The sequence below is a fragment of the Mauremys reevesii genome, linkage group 3 (assembly GCF_016161935.1).
Source record: "Mauremys reevesii isolate NIE-2019 linkage group 3, ASM1616193v1, whole genome shotgun sequence".
Taxonomy (NCBI): domain Eukaryota; kingdom Metazoa; phylum Chordata; order Testudines; family Geoemydidae; genus Mauremys; species Mauremys reevesii.
Window position 1 is genome coordinate 149,052,426 of NC_052625.1, and position 21,406 is coordinate 149,073,831.

Here is a 21,406-nt window from a genome sequence, read left to right on the forward strand (position 1 = left end):
GGCTTTTGAATGCTCTTTTAGTTCATCTCAATATGAATTGAAAAACGAGGGGAAGAGGAACAGATAAATGTAGTTAATCTCCCCAGGCACCTTCCTTCATCAACCACTAAGTGCTTGTCTCATGGCCTTCATGGCAAATTAACTCTACCTCTATGGCTGGGGTGCTGTGGGAGGATGTTTTGATGTTAGAAAGTTTTTCTTTCTCCTCAAAGTAATAGAAGTGGAGTTTCTTTAGAAAGGTATATTTCAAAGTTTGTTGTCAGCAGCTAAGAGAAGGAAGGACAGCAGCAGCACTTGGGGAAATGGATGGAGCCTGTTAAATGCTTGTACCTTCCCATACAAATCCCAAACTAAAATTAATTTGTTTTAACTCCATTGAAAAACCAGATATGCTGATTGAACATGTTAAAAGCAGATTGTTTTTCCTATTGAAATTATGGAAAAGCTTGTTACCTCCTGCCTTTATACAAGAACACTGCAGTCTCCATGAAAGATTAAGCTTTACCATTTGCGAGCTAAATGTATAACCTTTTTTAAGTTTCTTGAATTTTCCTTTAAGTATAAGGCAGGAGTGGGCAACAGGGAGACTATTATTGTTTCCCATTTTAAACACTGTGGATTATGTATTATGTAAATGCTTCCTGAGGCTGTGCATTTCTGTGGAGAGGAGAGGGAGAACTTACCGAAGGGTGTCTACAGCCTCTGCTGTATGGTAGAAGTGAGGTGGACTGATGATAACAGAACTACCCAGTTTCTCAACGAGTAAGTTGCAAACGTTCTGCATTTTTCCAAAATCACTAAATGTAATGCAGACCTGTTAGAAAACATAAGTGGATAAGAAAAGTGACTTTCTTTTCAGCGACTTAATTACAAGGGTACATTGCAAACCTGATATGTAAGAACAACTGAGGGTATTAGCCCTATACCTCCACTACTACTTGCCTAGAAGATGCCCGCAGCCCTCCAGTAAACTGATCGTTGTTTTGCAGCAGAATTAAAATAATGGATTCAGAATATGTTCTTTGTGGGGAACTCTAGAATTTTTGGTATGTTAGCAATTTGGAGAAAGAAAATGTGTCCTTAAGATGTCAGGAGCCATGTATCCCTAATTCTTACATTTTGAAGACCGCTTAGGCAAGTACAGATGCCAATTACTACTTCATGAGTGATTATTCAGAAAACTAGGCAAATGGGGTGAAGAGCATATGCAGGAAGGAAAATTGCAGTATAATTCTAGGCACTCTTACATGCACTTACAAAATGACTAAACTTAGTGTTTAATGACTAATCTTTTAGTAATATTAAATTTTAAGAACATAAGAACGGCCATATTGGGTCAGACCAAGGGTCCATCCAGCCAAGCATCCTGTCTGCCGACAGTGGCCAACACCAGGTACCCCAGAGGGAGTGAACCTAACAGGCAACTATCAAGTGATCCCTCTCCTGCCATCCATCTCCACCCTCTGACAAACAGAGGCTAGGGACACCATTCTTACCCATCCTGGCTAATAGCCATTAAAGGACTTAACCTCCATGAATTTATCTAGTTCTCTTTTAAACGCTGTTATAGTCCTAGCCTTCACAACCTCCTCAGGCAAGGAGTTCCACAAGTTGACTGTGCGCTGTTTGAAGAACTTCCTTTTATTTGTTTTAAATCTGCTGCCCATTAATTTCATTTGGTGGCCCCTAGTTCTTATATGATGGGAACAAGTAAATAACTTTTCCTTATTGACTTACTCTACACCACTCATGATTTTATATACCTCTATCATATCCCCCCTTAGTCTCCTCTTTTCCAACCCGAAGAGTCCTATCCTCTTTAATCTCTCCTCATATGGGACCTGTTCCAAACCCCTAATCATTTTAGTTGCACTTCTCTGAACCTTTTATAATGCCAGTATATCTTTTTTGAGATAAGGAGACCACATCACATTTTTAAGGTTAAAATCCAAGAAATATAACTTTTATTTAAATCTGTGTTTCCCTACTCCTCCCTTCCAAAAATAGTTAAGGCTGAGAGTATATCTTAGTAACTTAAGGGTAAAAATAAAAATTACAGGTATGTTGTAATTATCCCAAAACCAAGCACTAAAAATCTGGGAATTTGAGTTGCATTTAAAAAGTCAAAACATGTTAAGGAGTGCACAGTTAAGACACCAAAACAACCTTAACTCTGCCCTGTACTGATGTCATGCAAAAATTATATAATTATGATTCAGGCATTTTAGTGTTTAGGGTTCATGGTTAGATTTAACTGATTTTTAAAGACATGATTTTTTTTCATATTTCTTCCCCACTGTGTCATCACTACAGGATAAAACGTTTTGTCCTCAGGTAACTGATGTATCCTCTTAACTCTGTTGTAACATAGCTTTTCATCTGGAAATTTCGTTAGTCTTTTTTAAAACTATTAGTTTCATACAAACACTAAACAAGAAACACAAAGAGAATGCTACCATGCAATATATCTTATGATATGATATGCACTATCAACCTTAAATAATTTCTTTATTCATTTAAAGGCAGATTTATTGGTACACCAAAACCATGCAGTTAAACAGGGTTTACAGCTACTTTACATTTGCATGACTCTGGGAAGAATCCAAAAGACATATTGGTTAATGTGACTCTCAATTTGCAAGTAGTAGGGGGGGGTAGTTAGTCTAAAAAAACAAAAAAAAGAAAAGCACCTTAGGCACCTGTGGCACTAACAGGCGTTTTTGAGCTTTGTGTGATGACACTTATTCTGGTGAATACCAACCTGCCCCTGGAAATTTCCACCACTTGCATCCGAAGAAGTGGGTATTCACCCACGAAAGCTCATGCTGCAAAACGTCTGTTAGTCTATAAGGTGCCACAGGATTCTTTGTTGCTCAATTTGCAAATGATTCATTTGTTTAGAGGCTGTTAGAGAAAGAACTCTACTTATGTAAATAGAGTGGGCCCAGGACCAGTGTGAGTTCTGGTATCTGTGTGCTTTGAGGGCTCCCCCTGTGCTCCTGCTATAGCACTAACTCAATGCACAGTGGCGCCAAGAAGCTATCACTGGTGCCCAAGCTAGTATGCGGTCATGACTCTTTAAACATAGTAACAGCTGGGACAAGTGACCTGCCAGTAAGAACTTACTGCATCTGTCCAGTCTTCCTCTTACCACTGAGCCATTACAATTCACAGAATTGTTGCATCAAATGGAAAAAAAATTAATTGATAATTTCCTTTCTGCTCAAAGCATTTCCCACAATTCTTCTATGCACAGGGCTGCTCTTCTCCTCTCTGCAGTGGTGATTCAAAGCTGCAGTGCAGCTCATGCTGGCCACGCCCCCTTTTCCCACTTTCTGCCAGGTAAGTCATTCCAAAGCTGTGTGAAAAACTTAGAGAAAAATATTTATAAGCATAACATCAATGACAAATGCATTAACTGTACACCTGGCCAACTCCCTTCATGGTAAATATGGAAATAAAAGGCTGATCCTTAGCAGAAAGGCACCAAGGTGGGTAGAATTGTGGGAGGTGCTGCTAGCAGAAAAGAAATTATTGTAAGCAATTTTTCATTCTGCAGCCCAGTGTCTCCCGGAATTTTGTTACACATGAGAAGTAGTGAGCAGTGTACAGGAGTGGGGAGAGACAGTAAAAGGTAAATAGAAAAAGAGTTAAATAGACCTCCTCCCCCTTGAGGACTGACCAAAAGGCAAGGCCGCTACTGGACCACTGCGTGGAGCATCTTTCTGCCAAAGGAGGCTTTTGCAGAGGACAGAAAGTTAACCAGCTGTTAACCAATGACCATGTGGCTGCGCTGCATATGTGGTAGAGGCACATGCTCATTCAGCCCACAAGGTTGCCATGGATCTCGTGGAGTGTGCCTGGATAGCTTCTGAAAGAGAAGTGCCTGACACTTTTTGTAAGCTTCAACAATGCACAGTCTGATCCATCTAACCAGACACAGCCTGGAGATTCTGAGCCTTTGACATTTCGGGTGAAAGAAGGCAAACAGGGCCTGATATTTCGGGTGAAAGAAGGTAAACAGAGCCTGACCTTGTGGATTCTGTGCACTTGATGTAGATTTCAGTGCTTTTCTGACATCTAAATTGTGCCCCAGCTTCTTGGGTGGGTGCTGTGGCTTTGAGCAGAAGGAAGGAAGGATAGTCTCCTGCAAGCTACGGAAAGCAGACTTCACGCTGGGGAGAAACGACAGCAGTTCTCAGAACCTTCTTGTCTTCATGGAACACTCAGTGGGGTCCTTGCATAAATAGGACTGCCAGATCTGAAACTTGCCCAGGAGACATGATGGCAGCCAGAAAACAGATTTTGATGGAGAGACAAAATGCTGATATACAAGTCAGGGGCTTGAAAGGGTTAGTGGCTAGGACTTTCAACACCAGTGGTGGGACCCATTTAGGGAAGACTGGTGTGACTGCCAGTTTGACTGCTCTGACAAATCTGACTACCTTGGGATTACGTACCAAAGAACCTGAGGATCCTGTGAATAGAATGCTACCAGTGGCAAATACCTGGCGTGCTATGATGCTGGACTGAAGACCTTTATCCATACCTTCTTTGAAAGAGTCCAGGATAGCTGGAATTCCAGATCTCTTGAATTAGCATTGCTCTCCTGGCATCAAATGCTGAACTTGGTCCAGATGGGGGAATAAGCTTTTATCATGGAGACGCTCCTGGACTCAAACAAAGTCCTGATCACTTTGGAAGATAGGCCTAGTGCTATTAACGTTTCCCTTTCAATAACCAGGCTCTCAGCTGAAGATGGTCTGGGTCTGGGTGGAGGAAAGGGCCTTGGGCAAGGATGTCTAGTCTGGGTGGCAGCTGTAATGGTGGTTGCAGTTTCAGCTCTATCAGATCAGAGAACCAGGGCTTCCTTGGCCAATACAGAATTATCAGTATCTCCTTTACTTGTTTCTGCTTTCTTTTAAATTATTTTTCTTATGAGAGGGAAGGACAGGAATGCATATCACAAACTTTCTGGCACCTGTGTGACAGGGCTCTGTTCCCAGGGACTTGGGATCTGATTCCCTGGTAAAGTATTTCAGCTGCTGGTGTTTCTGTAATTTGCAAACAGATCAACCAAGAGGAAACCAAGCATCTTTAAGATCAGAGTGAAGACTTCTTGGTTCAGGCACTATTCTGTTGACTGTGCAATGGCTGAGCCAGTCTGCTTTCTGATTCAACTTCCCTTTTATGTGTATCACCTGGGGAGAGAGATTCTTTTCTGCCCATTTTGTTATCTCCTATAGTATATTTGTAGTCTCTGATAGTACAGAAGCCATTATACACCCACTTGTGCAGGACAGAAATGAGATGAGAAAGTTATCTTATGCAGTAACATAGGTTCTTCAAGACGTGTGTCCCTGTGGGTGCTCCACTTTAGGTGTTTGTGTGCCCCTGCGCTCATAATTGGAGATTTATGGTAGCAGTTCCCAGCTGGGTCACACATGTGCGACCCCCATCTCGCACCACTTCAGGTGGTTATCTGGCACTGTGCGACCAACCCCCCCTCTGTTCCTTCTCTACTGCAGACCATTAGTGTGAAACTCTGAAGTAGAAGGGAGGAGGAAGGATAGTGGAGCACCCACAGGGGGACACACATCTCGACTGTTTAACAAAATGTTATGTATGTTTGTGGAGCATGTCATCAGATCCTGAGAGCCATGAAGTAACCACGCTTTGAGTTGGAGTCTTTGAGGATCCGGATGGAGGACGTGTCCTGTGTCCTCAGACAGAAGCTGAGACAGAAGCGGGAGTGTGCGTCGTGGACACGCCACCATCTGTAGAAGGTAAGGATACATTTGTCGAGACCATATGTGGGCTATTAGGATCACTCTGGATCTGTCCTGTCTGATATTGTGAAGCACTCAGTCTAGGAGAGGGGTAGGAGGGAAGGTGTACAGGAGGGGAGCATTCCATTTAGTGAAGAAGGCATCGCTGAGAGAGTATGGACTGAGTCCTGCTCTGGAGCAAAACTACAGGCATTTGGTGTTTTGTGTGGTTGCAAAAAGATCTATTGTTGGGAACTCCCAAGTCTGAAAAATATTTAGGAGAACACGTATCCAGCTCCTACTCATGGTCCTGAGAGAAATTCCTGCTCAGGGTATCTGCTGTGGTATTCTGGCATTCAGGTAGGTACGATGCTGTAATATGGACATTGTGCTTGATGCACCATTGCCAGAGTCACATGGCTTCCATGCATAGGGAGTGTCATGTTCTCCCTTATCTGTTTATGTAAAATGTACAAGCCGTGCTGTCTGTAAGGACCTGTACAGTCTTGTCTTTGATGATCGGTAAGAAGTGGGAGTAGGTGTTTCGGACAGCTCGTAATTCTAAAAGGTTTATATGAAGATGGGATTCCACTGTGGACCACTGGCCCTGGATAGAGTGTGGGTTTAGATGTGCCCCCCAACCCAGAAGGGATGCATCTATGGTGATGGTAAACGTTGCTGGATTCTGTTAAAAAGGGCACCCCCCTCCAGATGTTGTATAGGTATGTCCACCATAAAAGGGAGTCTTTTATTTTGTCCAGCATTGTGAGGCGCTCATTTATATTGTGCCTGTGTGGGACATAGTTGTCCGGAGCCAGGCTTGTAGACACTGCAAGTGTAACCTTGTGTGTCTGATGACGAAGGTCATGACAATCATGTGGCCTAGAAGTTGTAGGCAGGTTCTGGTAGATACTTGTGGACTGTTTCTCATCATGGAGATCAGGTTGGGTAAAGTCAGAAATCATTTTCTTGGTAGGGAGACCATTGCTTCAGGGGAATTGAGGTATGCCCCAATAAACTCCTGTTGTTGTGCTTGTGTCAGAGTGGATTTTTCTATGTTTATCTGAAGGCCTAACCTCATAAATAGAGTTATCACCTATTTGATGGACTCTAATGCTGTCTGCCATGTTGGTGCTTTCAGCAGACAGTCATCCAAGTATGGAAATTTCAGGATTCTTTTTCTGCGGAGGTAGGCAGCTACAACGGCTAGGACCTTTGAAAATACCCGCGGGGCAGTGGATAGGCTGAAGGGTAGGACTTTGTCTTGAAAATGATCTTGTCCTATTGCAAAGCAGAGAAACCTCCGATGTGATGGATGGATGGTTATATGAAAATACACATCCTAGAGGTTGAGGGCTGAGAACCAGTCTCTCCTTTCTAGTGCTGGAATTATGGTGCCTAGTGTGACCATTTTGAATTGTTGTGTTTTCAAATTTATGACTCGCTGTAGGTTGAGGATGGGTCTTCACCCTCCTGCTTTTTTCTATGTGAGAAAGTAGTGTGAATAGAATCCCCTTAGTCTGTATTCCATTGGTATGAGTTCTACTGGTCCTAGATGTATGAGGTGGGTTACCTCTTCTCACAGTAGATGTTCATGAGAGGGGTCCCTGAAGAGGGACGGGGTGGTAGGGTGGGTAGGGGGTTTGGAGGTAAAGCAGATGGAGTAACCAGTCTCGGTAATTTCCAATACCTATCTGTCTGTTGTAATATTTTTCCAGATTGTTAGAATGGAAGCAGGCGATCTCCAAAGGTTTTGCAAGTTGTAGATGGCTCCAGCGTTGAAAGATACAGGGTTCTCAGGCCCTCAACCAAGGCTTCAAATTTGTTGTCTGGAGGTCAATGGCTAGCACATAGTATTTGAGGGAGTAGATTGTTCTCTCCTCAATGTTTTCTGCTTCTGCACCGATGCTCATATCATCTGTGGCGTTGTGCATACAGAGGGGGGTCAGGATCTTTGACAATTTCCCTGTTTTCTTTTGGTCCTAGGTATGTAAATGCCGAGAGAGCTCAGAGTTGCCCTCGAGTCCTTGAGAGTGTGTAGTGACTCATTTGTTTTGGCCGCAAATAGCTTAGATTCTTTGGTCTTCAACTGTCGACTGTATCGGCTTTGGGAATCCAGAGAGATGGAGCCAGGAAGCCCTTCTCATAACCACCATGGTGGCTATGGACCTCGCTGCTGTAGCAGCAGAATCCAGAGCATCCTGGAATGCTGTTCTGGTTATGAGTTGACCTGCTGATAGAATTGATTTGAATTGCTCTTTTTTATCTTCTGGAATAAATTCAATAAATTCAGAGAATTTTGCATAATTATTGTGGTCATATTTTGCTAGTAATGCTTCATAGTTAGCTATTCTCAAGTATAAGGTCACTGAGGAGTATGCTTTGCGGCCGAAAACGTCGAGCTGCTTCCAATCTTTGTCATAGGGCGTGTTTCTGGGTATTCTTGTCTGCCCCATTCATTGACCACGTCAATCACTAATGAGTTCAGCATTGGATGTGAGAAGAGAAATTCAGTTCCCTTTGTGGGCACGTAGTAATTTTTATCAGACCTCTTGCATGTGGGTGGGATCGTTGCTGGGGTTTGCCAGAATAACTTTACTGGTTCAATAATCGCATCATTCATAGGAAGGGCGATTTTGGAGGACGTCGATGTGTGCAATATGTCTATTAATTTATCTTGTGCCTCCTGGACTTTTTTAAGGGAAATGTCCAGTGAGCTCACAACTCTCTTATAAAGGTCTTGGAATTGTTTGAAACCATCTCCTGTGTTGGAAGGCGTGGGCATGATAGTGTCATCAGGCAAAGATGAAGAGAAGTAAGCTTCAGGTGGATTGTCCTTGTCAAAGAATTCCTCCTCCTCTTCCCCCCCGTTCTCTAGATTCAGGTGGTCCCTGTGCTGTTGATAGGGGTGAATGATGTGTGCTTGCTCTGGATGGGCTGGCAAGTCTGTGTTGTTGTGGTGAGTATGCTGTCCACGGGCTCTGAAATGGCTACTCTGGAGGGAAGGGCATAGGTGGCATCCAGGGATGCCCATACCTGGAGTGGTCCTTAGGGTCCACCAGGTAGCCCTTGTACAGATGAGCAGGTGTGATGGGAGCATTCACAGGGGAAGAATGTTGTGGAGAGTGTAGAACATCTTCGTCCCCATCCTCATCATCGCTAAAAAATTGCGGGGTGAAAAGAGGTGAAGAACTGGGTTGACTAGGTACTGAGGATGCTACATAGACTCCAGTATCGAGGAGACAGTGAGGTCTTCCTGGCATAGGAATTGCTGCAAAGTGGATGGCATCAGTACCACTGGCGTAGTAGGAGTCGATACTGGACGGTTTGATCTGCTCATCGGTGCCGATGTGCAGCTCAAGTGCGTGGTGTCTGCGCTAGGTGGTGCCATCATCTGTGGAAATGCCAAGATGCTCTGTACTGGGTGTTTGATCAGCTCTGCTGGTAGCGCAGCATGCAGTTTCAGTTTCCCCTTGCAGCCTGTGTCACAGCTCAGCCACTTGGCATATTTTGTTTTCTTGGTACCGACGGTGCTGGAGGGCCCCACTATTTCGGCAGTTGAAAGGATCAGTGCGATTGGTACCAAAGCTGTTTGCCCGTTGGAGGAGTGCCCTTTCTTGGCCAACTTCTGAGTCGGGGACGTTGTACCATTTTTTTGCGACCTTCTTGGTGAATTGATCGGAAGCCTGAACCGTGGAAGAAAGGCCCCTGTAAAAGACTGTAATTGGTGATCTCTGGCCAGGAGGGGTCCGTACCTCAGGCTGAGACACCAGACAGAGAGACTTCTCCATGAGGAGGAGTTTAAGTTGGAGATCTCTTGCCTTCCTGGTTTGAGATTGTGACAATGCGAGCACTTCTGTGGTATACGTGTCTTGCTGAGACAGCGGATGCACAAACAGTGTCCATCTGAAATTGGTACAGAAAGTCTGCAAGTAAGGTAGCATTTGAAACCTGGGGAGTTGGGCATGCCCCTCAGGGAGCGTATTCTCCCCATAAGGAGAAAACAATTACTCTACTGCAGTGGTTGAACGAATACCTACAGTCCTATGAAGAGAAACAAAAAAAAAATACAATTTTTGCTGTTAGATTTTGTGTCTTTTGCTAGTTGCTCTTCGAGTTGTTTTTTGGCCTGCCTAATTATACTTGACTTGCCAGAGTGTGGGTGGCCTCCACTTCCCTATCTGTAGGGTCCTTAGGAAAGAATTCCCCTTCAGCCAGAATAATCATGTATCTTGCTAAGGATGCTACTGCAGTATCTACTTTTGAAACCTCACTAGTTGAACGTTTAGGGTCTTGGAGTTTGTAAAAATCGAAGGTCATATATGTTAATGGTCTTACCCCTGCTGAGTTTTTCACTTCTCCCTAATCATGCTTCCAAAAAAAAGGAGTGCAGGGGAATCAGAACCTTGAGGGAGGATTTTGAGGGGAGGTATTTACTTCAAGGCTTGTGCTCAGGAGCTTGGATAAATATTGTGGACACAATCTTTTGCACATGCCCTCAAACTTTTTTTTGGGGGGGGGGGGGAGTGGGGGGAATATTTTTGCTACATTTTCCCTGAGTCTTGCTCAGATTCAGAGCCTGACAGCTCTCCTTCCTTGGTAGATGAGGAATCTGAGTCAGAGGAGGAGTGCTGGGTAATTTTTTTGTACTTCCTTTCTGTTGTTCATTCTGGCAGTTTTTGGCATGGCTTGTGAGCATGGCTGCTCTGGCATGGCCAGAACGCAGTTTCTTGCCACTTGCTTTAGGCAGAGCCCAAAGCCCTCTACAGCATTCTCTTTCAGAGTCTTCTCCATCAGAATCCTATTCCTCCAGGGTGGCATCTCCTTATCTGAGTTCCCTGACCTGGATTGGGAAGGTAGTAGTTATTTATGAGCCTGGCATCTCTCCCCAGGGAAACAAGGGCCCACTTCAGTACTTGTGTGGGGACCAGTATCTGAGTAGGGTTTGTATCTTTGCAATCCTGTTTTACTCCAGGACATACCTCCTGGGTAAGCTGGATGAAATCCTCTTCATCCTTAGAGTCTCTGTCTGTTTTGCCTTGTGTCTCCTGGTTGGGTTTCTCTGTGGTGGAGTCACTGCTCTTTGGGTGTGTAGGGGACCCAATATTGCCTGTCCCATTCAGAGCTCTGTGTTCTAGCAGAGTTAAGTCCTCTGACTGGGAGCAGCCTGAGCAACTTTCGTCTTTGGCTGAGCACCTGAGAAAGCTGTCGCCTTGCATACAGAGCACCTTGATTTTGCCCACTGCTTACGTGGCTGGTCTGCCATGCCTGAGAAGGGGCAATGGAGGCTGTAGGTGGCTATGTCCAAAATGCAAACCAAAATGCTCAAACTGCCCAAAAAACAGCCTAAACAGTAACTTTAAAGGATGTGAGTTAAGCAAACTGCTGCTGCGGAGGCAGGATATTGGGGAGGAGGGTTGGCCAGCACAAGCTGTGCTGCAGCTCTGAACCCGCACAGGAAACGACAGTGAGGAGAGCAGTTTCATGCCTAGCAGAACTGCGGGAAATGGTGGGTTGCAGAAAATGGTAGAGCAAACCGGTGATTAGTTGAGTTCTATCAATATGACTCTATTTAAGAATTAGTTCAGCTGTTGACCTAAGCCTTGCTGTAGTCTATATAAAAACAATTTGATGCCTCATTAATAGCTTACCTTAATTTTTCAAATATAGCCCATTCACAAGACTTCAATTACTTCCAACTACATGGGAAGTTTAAAGCAACTGCAGTATTCAGTTAAGATAGTTCATGACCAAGGCAAAATACTGACATATTTCTTAAAGGGACAAGTTTAATTTTAACTCCAAAAAACAAATAGGGGAATTCTCAATATTCTTTCTGTACTCGGTGCTGTAAGTTTGAGGTGGATATAATATGTTCTTCATACAAACCAAAGAAGTTCTCTCCCTCCTTTAAGTGCAAAATGGAACTGTACTTTAACTATGGAGTTGCAAGTAACTATCAGTGATGCAAACTTCCAGGTCCCCTTCTCAAGCTATTGCAGGGGTAGGCAACCTATGGCACAGATGCCGAAGGCGACAAACGAGCTGATTTTCAGTGGCACTCACGCTGCCCAGGTCCTGGCCACTGGTCCAGGAGGGCTCTGTATTTTAATTTAATTTAATTTTAAATGAAGCTTCTTAAACATTTTAAAAACCTTATTTACATACAACAATAGTTTAGTTATATATTATAGACTTCTAGAAAGAGACCTTCTAAAAACATTAAAACTATTACTGGCACATGAAACCTTAAATTAGAGTGAATAAATAAAGACTCAGCACACTGCTTCTGAAAGGTTGCCGACCCCTGAGCTATTGGATAGTGGTCTAATTAGCATGCTGTATTGCAAAGGTTCATAGACTGAAAAAAATGGTGCTTTTCCTTAGCTGGATTGACTCCCAGTACAGCACCTCCTGCTTGGTAAGGGGCTACTCATGCAAAGCCCTATTCACATGCATAGTCCCCTTGGTGTCAGTGGGATTACTCACATAAGAGAAAGTTATTCACCTTGTGCAGTAATGATGGTTCTTCAAGATGTGTGTCTATGTGCTCCACTGTAGGTGTGTCTGCACCCTGTGCCTCTGATCAGAGATCTTTAGTAGCAATGTCCATTTGGTCCACACATGCGCTCTCCTCCCTCCCTTGTGCTCTGCTGCGAGGCTAATTAGCAATGTGCGGGTGAACCATCCTCAGTTCCTTCTCTACTGCAGAGCCCCTATTGAGAATTCCGAAGTAGACGGAGGGTGGGTTGGTTGTGGGGAACCATTGTTATTTCACAAGGTGAGTAATTACTTCGAGTAGTGTCCCTCTTGGTGCTCCACTGTAGGTGACTCCCAAGCAGTATCTCCGATGGAGGGTTGGGACTTTGGAGTCAAATCCGTTATGGATTACAATACTGTGGAGCCGAAGATGGCAACAGAAGCAGAGTCTCTAGTAATCGGATAGTATTCTGCGAAAGTATGAGCAGACACCCAGGTTTCTGCCCTGCAGATTTCCAGAATAGGAATGTCTTTAATTCAAGCGACCGAGGTGGAAACTGACCTCGTGGAATGTATAGATTCCAGGTGGAGGTACCAAATTACGAGCATGATAGCAGTAGCTAATACAGCTCTAGACTCATTTAGAGAGCCTCAGAGCTGATATTGCTGTGCCTTTTGATCTTTCTGCAATTGATAGGAAGAGCTTGGGAGATTTCCTAAAGGCCTTCATCCTATCCAAATAGAAGGCCAAGGCTCTCCTAACATCCAGCATATGTAGTATAGCTTCCCTGTTATCATGGGGTGAATGGGCTCCTTTCTACAGGAAAGAATGAAGAAAATCTTGCTCTTGCACCCCAGAACCTAGCTTACTTCTTGCAAAATTCTGTGGGGTGCCTTTTTAATTTTACTACTTCATACCGTACAGTGCTGTACTGTATGTAACTGTCCCTTGCTAGTTTTGAGGAGAAAAGACAAAACCTACAAACTCACTATGTCTGGGTGCATGGTTATTCCTCTTGCTATGATTAATACATACCTCTGCTTCCATTTGATAAGCATTTTCTACTCTACTAAAATCCTTTGTCACAGTCACATTTTCTTCCTGAAACAAAGTACAAGAGTATAATTTTTAACCAAAGCAATTAAGAATTTGTGTTCACAGGCTACATGATATTCTAACTTTCCCTATTGTCGTGTTACTGGTAACTCAGAAACACACGTGTGAAATTTGCTACACCACTCTCTTAGAATCCAGATGGCAGTTAAAGATTGCAAGTTTCTTTTGAAAAGTGATAAGTCTAGTGTTCTGGACAACAATTCTTCCTTTAATAAGAGTCTAATCCTTTAATAAGTGGCAGTTAGTCAAAGCTGCGTATCACTGCATAACACTCCATCTGACTTACAAAACAATGAGTTTAAAGTTTAAAGAGAACTAGTGTGTGAAAAGTGCTTTCCAAATCCATATTCTAGATTTCAAAAGCAGCAGCTTGTAGTGTATAGGTGACTTAAATAATGATTGAGCAATGTTTTTTTTCCTCTTTGGAGTAACTCCATTAACTGTCTTTGCCATAACATTAGCTGTATTATTCAAAGTGATGATCACACAAAGCACTAGGAATGTTTGCATGAGAAACACTATATAAATAAAGTACAATGAGATTCTAGTTACACTTGAACATTGAAGTGGTTTGCTGCTTGTGTCATATCAAACCCTCTCCTTCATTCTACAGAGCCTCTAAATTGTTCAGTTTCACTCTTTAAAAGGGAAAAAACTCAGGGTGTTTCAGAGAAAATGATTATTAGAAAAGGGAAGGATGTTCTATCTTTTTTTAAAATGCATAATTTACAAAGATTTCCAGAGTGATTGCTTCAAAACACACACCCGCATTTTTCCTTTTGAGATCACAAACTTCCTTTCAGAGTCTCTTCTTCCTCTTTCCCAGCCCCCACTTCATTCTGAATTGACACAATACAATCACTCCTTTTTAAAATAACTGCATCACAATAAAAAATTTAATTTATAACAAATCAAGAATTGTAAAAGGTTTAAATCTTCCTAAACCTCTAAAGTGTGGATGGCTCAGGGATTTGGTAATGGGAGATAAGCAGATTTTCCATTTGAACTGTGTTAAATTCCTCTTTGAGTGGAAAAGAGCAGCATTTCCTTCCACTGTTTATCCACTTCCCTTACTCATTCACAAAAGAAGCTTGTGTCAATGTATTCCTTGAGTCAGGAACACATACGGTAGCATGCACCCATCTATGGCACTATGTGAAGCATGACAAGCATTTCAAGTTACCAATTTGAGTCAGCTCCATAAATTATTACCATTGTTCAATGGCTTAAAAGTAGACTTGGCAGAATTCAATTTTTTTTTTTATAATTGAGAATATCAAAATATTTATTTTTAAGCATTTTTATCAGTTTAAATTTTCAGTTACACAAAATTATGGGTGGGATTGTCAATTATTTAATGACAGATGTTGAGATTCAACAAATTAAAGTTTTAGAACCATTAAAACACAAATTGTGAAAATATACAAACTATCCTTAAATTAAACTCTAAATTCTCAAGGAGCATTTTTCTTACCCTGCCTATTTGTAAGTTTTTATTACTATCAATTGAAATATTTTTTCATTGGTTTGTGTGTATATGGTGGAACTGATGTTTCATGATATTTTTCGATAGCAAGCTAATCCTTCCAAGCCTTTCTATAAAATATGAGTTTGGAAATCTCAGTACAATTCCCAATAGACAAATCTCAAGTGCAGTTAACTTTTTGGCAGTCTCTTCAGTTAAGGCCAAGGGATGATTTGGCCACAGTGACCAAATTGCACTTCTCAGGCAGAAGCATTCTTGCCAGAACAGGGTTGACGTAAATTAGCAGGGTGGCTGCCTGAGGGGTGGATAGAGAGCTTGAGTCAATCCAATTCTAAAAATTTACTTAGCTTATAAAATAGCTTTAAGAATTAAAAAAACAAAACAAATCCTACAATATTTTTAATATCAGTAGGGAAATGTAGTCCATTTATTTGGACTGTCATAGGAAACCCTTTTTCACTCTTCTCCCAACCTCCCTCAAACATTACATAGAAATAACCAACCTGACATGACTAATAATGAACAGCTGTTTTGGTAATCTGAATTATGGAGAAGGAAAATGTCCCCCAACCCCATTCAAAATGTTTTAAGCCTATCCTCTCTCTACACAGATTGAAGTACAATTGCCTTATTTGATACTTTATATGTGTTGCATATGTACTTAAGGACACTGCCATCTTGTGGTTTTGGGTCCTATTACAACATAAATGGTGGTAAGACATTTTGTGTTCACTATCAGTTTTGGTAATATTCCACAGGAAGTTAATTTTTATCCCATCACACTCCAGATTTGAAATTAACAGTTTTCAGCAATAATCAATTCCAGATAAAAATTAGTGGAAGAAATGTTTGCTCAATTATATTATTAACTTTTACAATAATATTCCAGTGGAGATTTTTTGCTCCTGTTTATGATGATCTTTCTTGACAGAAAGGAAGGTGAGGGAACGATGGATGTTAGTGGAATTCTTAATTAGAATTATGACTAACTAGCTGTAAATGAAAAGGTTTTTTGGTTTATTTTTAACCGCTTATGTCTGCTGTAAGTTTGTTCTTCTTTTTGAGGAGCTATCAGTTTAATCACACTAGCCACAGAAAAAAATAGTTTTAGCAACACTTTAAGATGAACTTTATATTTGGTGCCATGTTCTTAGAACTTGTGTAACAGTCTGTTCCATTTTCTAACTTTCAGTGGGCAAGAAATGGTTTACAGTAGGATAATTTTCCAGTTCGGAATTAATAATTAACAGATCACATGCAAGACATGTTATCTCATCCACTCCATCAGTCCATAAGCCTATTCCCAAAAGAACCACACATGTAATTTGCTTACCCACTGTATTTTTGTAGTGTTACTGAAGTAAACCACCACTGTTCCAGAAAAAGGTCATTTATTTGTTTTGCAATAGCATGTCATGGAAGAGGATCCCATTTTATTAGACCGGGGTCAGCAATATTTGGCACCTGGCCCATCAGGATAATCTGCTGGCGGGCCGTGAGACATTTTGTCTACGTTGACCATCCACAGGCATGGCCCCCCATAGCTCCCAGTGGCCGCAGTTCACCGTTCCTGGCCAATGGAAGCGGGGGGCCACAGCCCACAAGGACATGCTGGCCACTGCTTCCCACAGCTCTCATTGGCTGCGGGGGGCCGTGCCTGTGGACGGTCAATGTAAATAAAATGTCTCACGGCCCACCAGTGGATTACCCTGATGCTGCATGCCGAAGGTTGCCAACCCCTGTACTAGACACAAAATGTATAAACAAAACGGAAAGATTGTTCCTGTCCCAAATTGCTGCCAGTCCAAGGCTAAATGTCTTACATGGTGGTGCTATGTCTTTCTCTGCTTTTCCATTTTCCCCTACTCTTAAAGCATGAAAATCCTACAAAATCTGCTACCACCATAAGCCTGCGTTCGTAAATTTTCTTCTGCTAGGAGGAGCCACTTTGCAGCCACTGCTGGTTGCACCATAGATGCTGAAATGAATGACCACTCCTTCCTTCCTGAACATGGAAAAACAACCTAAAACAAAATGTGAAAGCTCAAGCCAAGGTGAAGAGCAACCAATTATGAAAAAGGAAATGTCAGAAGGTAGTCAAGTTTTGCTGTAAGTTTTGCTCCACTTCACTTTGGTTCTTACTGAAAAGGAAACAACCCATTTTACTCAGCATGAAAGGTAAGACAGAGATCACAGTTGGGAGAAAAAACTTAGTTTGAACATATATGTTCTTAATATACAGTAGCAATTGGCTATACCATTATTTGCATTTGTAAATTACCAATTAACATTTCAGGTGCAACTGTCTTTTTAAAACCTTTGGATAAAAGCTTTGGAGAAATGTACACAATGTAACTTTGCACTATGGTAAACAGTATATAGAAGGACAAACGGAAATAGCACAGGAAAAGTTCGCTCTACTTTTTAATACTATGTTTATTTTTTCTCCTCCTTGGCATAAGTTTGTTTTGTTTTGTTTCTGTGATGAGGTCCCATCTATGTACTCATGGGAAATAGTGTATTCTGACACCTCCCAAGAGCCCCAACTAATTAAAATATGAACCTGGACAGATAATCTGGAATTGAAAGCCATAAATACCTAGATAAAGTTAACTGGTATTCAAAGCATACTGCAATTACGAATTACAAATGGTATTTGTGCTCCAATCCCTCCTTCTCTTTCATCCACCTTGTGATGGCACCTCGCATGAGGCTTATAAAATTGGCAACATACAAGTCAAATGCAAAGAAGTCTGTCTTACTTTAATAGCATGAAACCTGTCTTAAGCAAACTTAAGAGATCAACAAAAGTTTATTTGCTTAACAGGTGTATTTTAATAGAGGTGGAGCAGAATTAGACTCAACAGATTTGAGAATACTTTGGGATTTCTTAGGGCAAATGGTTGCCTGGTAAAGGTGGTGTCTTGTCCAGCCTTCAGTGTATACTTATTTAACTACTAGATGTAAATACATGTTGTTATTGGAACAAATCTTTAACTGCTTTTCACATTAATGTCTAAACCAGAATTCAAGTAGCATGTAGTTTGTGGGTTTTGTTTTGTTTTTTAAACAGCTTCTGACCCTGAATCCTCATGCTACCGCTATCACAAAAGTCACTGCTTATTTTTAGCAAGGTGGCCACTATTAACTGCCAGCTGCAATATGTCTTTAAAAAAAAAAAAAAAAAAGGGAGGGGGTGCCAGGGGCCTTAGTGGCTAAGTAAAAGACTATTTCCCCAAACATTTTACTTCTCTATAAGCCCTCAAAGCAGACTCTGTGTTTTGTAAAGTGCTGCATACACTTAACAATACTCTATAAATAAATGCTACCGTGTGGTTTATTTCTGATTAAAATCCTATGTAAACATGTATGAAAATTAGGTGCAGCCCTCAGGCTTCCTGGCAACCTGCTAATGCAGCTCTTGCTGCTGCAAAGGTTGTGCTGTACTGATCTAGCCCAACTCCTTGGTACAACAAAAATGATTAAGGGGAATGGTGATATGGATTAACAAAAGGTGTAAATATGTATAGCTTGGTTTAGTAATTCCCACGAGGGCTTAGATATCTTTACAAAGATTGGAAGGGTATAAACACCAGGAAAGGATATTAATTTTAGTGTGGTCCATAATGGTATTGATTAGAAGTAATGAGATAAAAATCAGCAAAGGACAAATTGCTAGTAGTGAGAGTTGTTAGATGGTAGAATAATCTACAATGTAAATGGAGGAAGTCCCAGTGTTGGAGTGATTTGAATCAGAGTAAAACAAAGCAATACAACTTATACCACAGGGAAGAGCTCCAGGAAGAAAAAACAAACAACAAAAAACAATGGGACTTTAGGTTGCTCTTCTGTAAGTTGCCTTGACTCTGATACCTTACTGGTATTGAGGTACCCAGAACTGAATGTGGTATTAGGTGGACTTTTCAGTAAGTATAAGGGAGAATTAACACCTCCCTTTTCCATGATCTGATGTCTCTGCACCTGCAGTCCAAAACCGTGTTGGCATTTTTTACCACTGTGTCACACTGAATGTTCAGATCTCAGAGGCAGTCTACTCTCACTCCTAGGTCTCACCAGCATTACTTTCTGAGATACAATTTCTTTAAATGTATGTCAGACTGGTTTTCCCCAGATACATAGCTTGGCTTGGTCCAGGTCAGACTTCATTTTGTAAAAAATGTTTCAGGCCTCATTGGTGTTTGCAACACCTCCTAATTTGAGTAGTATCTTACTTTAATTTGCATGCTGTTTACCCATCTTCCATGTCATTCATGGAGGTGTTGTAGCACTTTGTGTCATCCTATTTTCAATTACCCTAGTGCAGGGGTAGGCAACCTATGGCACGGGTGCCGAAGGCGGCACGCAAGCTGATTTTCAGTGGCACCCACACTGCCCGGGTCCTGGCCACCGGTCCAGGGGCCTCTGCGTTTTAATTTAATTTTAAATGAAGCTTCTTAAACATTTTATAAACCTTATTTACTTTACATACAATAGTTTAATTATATATTATAGACTTATAGAAAGAGACCTTCTAAAAATGTTAAAATGTATTACCGGCACGTGAAACCTTAAATCAGAGTAAATAAATGAAGACTCGGCACACCACTTCTGAAAGGTTGCCAACCCCTGCCCTAGTGGCAAGGCTGGAAGTCAGTTATTTACAACTTGGTCACCACAAGCTAGGCTTCCATGAGTCATTTTTTTGTGATCTTCCCACATTTTTTAAAAGAAGTATTCATTTACCTAGCAATGAATTATGAGATGGTTGGACAATTTATTAGGGTGGTTATTTTTGGTGTAGGAATGAAACAAGGAGTGAAGGGCTTCCCAATAATAAAGACCGTATGCACAAAAAAACCAAACTGCACCACACATTTATCCAATGGATTTTGAGACTTCAGCAGATTTCATAATGGTGTAATTGCCTGAAATGCTATAAGCCCTTGGATAAAGTTGTTTGCTTTCAAATTATTCTTTTGGAGCTAAAGCTGCAGACACCTCCCAAATAGTGTATAAGACACTGATTTTGAAACTGGGTTTGTGCAACTGTGACTTCAAAGCTTCCTCCTGGCCCACCCCTGTACTTATTAAAAAATGCCATCCATATTTGAAAAGCTGATCAGTGTGGCTGTAACCTCCTGAAACAGCTTACTTGGATTAATAATTAACCCACAAAAATTTGGAGGTAAAGAGCACTTTCAATAGAAAAACTTTCTCAGTAAGGAACTATTGACAGCTGTTGTAACTCACTGAATATTTTTGGGTAAGACTATTCATTCTGTATGAGCAGTGTATAGGGAGGGTCAATGCAGGGAGATTCCCCAGATGGATTTTAATATAAGTAGCCACACCGTAGCAAGAGAAACAGAACTATGGACAAACTAGAGTCTAACAGGATAGACTCTGTCCTGTCTGTATGAATCATGTGCCAGCTGCATATATCTTAATAGGATTAGAAATATCTTGCCGGAGTGAATGTGTGAAGTATTTTTTTTTCAAAATGTGAGCACTATATTCACACACACACACGCCACAAGCGGCTGAATGCTGGAAACCTACAATCTTCGACTTATCCATATAAGAAGTACTGAATAGTACAGGCAGCAGCATAAGCTTCCTCTGTCACCATCTGCCTCATCCCTGATTTGAAGAGTCAGCTTCTAGGGGCAGGAAGACAATTCAGCTTCCATTCACTTTCAGTCTTTGGCTTCTCAAATGAGAATAGCAACAAGCAGGGCCGTCCTTAGGATTTATGGTGCCCTAGGCAGGCTTATTAAACTGGTGCCCCTGTTAGGGTGACCAGACAGCAAGTGTGAAAAATCGGGACGGGGGTGGGGGACTGTCTCTATAAAATTGGGACATCTGGTCACCCTAACCCCTGTGCCTGTCTTGCTCCTAACACCACAAACATAAGCTTACAGTATTGGAAAACTTGCCACATGCATGTTATTAAAGCCAATTTAACTTAATTAAGCACACTGTAATGCTGATGGACTAGCACTAAAGAAGTAGCCCTATAGAAAAAATTCTGATTTGACAGAATGATGCAAATCATATATTTTTTAAAATTTGTCAACATTTTATTGGAAATGTATATGAAGAGGTATTGAAGCAAGGATTTGTTTTTAATTAAAAGCAATCTTTCTGGCTTTTTTGGCTGCAAAATCAGTAATAATGTCATCGTATGACAAAGACAAAGTGATGGCTTGTTCAATTGCAAGAATAGCAAGACCAGTCAAGTGTTCCTGACTCATTGTAGAGTGGAGATAGTTTTTAATGAGCTTTAGTTTTGAGAAACTCCATTCTCCTGATGCTACTGTTACAGGAATTGTCAGTAGAATATGAGTGGCAATGTACACATTAGGATAGATATCAACAAGTTTGCTGGTATGAATAAACTGTACAATGTCCATGGATTTTGCATGTGGCAACAACTCAATTCTTCGTACAGTTCAAGTACATTTAAATCAAAATGATCACTTTGCTTCAGAAGGCTCTCTAGGTCTGGGGTCCCCAATGCGGTGCCCACAGGCGCCATGGCGTCCGAAGGTGCCT

At 41.5% G+C, this 21,406-nt stretch overlaps 1 protein-coding gene across 1 annotated transcript in view; it reads right to left on the reverse strand.

Annotated features, from left to right (window-relative positions):
- The window catches only part of IRAK1BP1 (interleukin 1 receptor associated kinase 1 binding protein 1), a 32,031-nt gene that overhangs the window by 716 nt on the left and 9,909 nt on the right, over window positions 1-21,406 (reverse strand). Inside the window, exons 2-3 of the mRNA XM_039528191.1 lie at window positions 13,285-13,350; window positions 684-814 (exon numbers count right to left, since the gene is read on the reverse strand). Coding sequence (XP_039384125.1) covers window positions 684-814; window positions 13,285-13,350 — 197 coding nt within the window. The remainder of the gene's footprint in view (window positions 1-683; window positions 815-13,284; window positions 13,351-21,406) is intronic.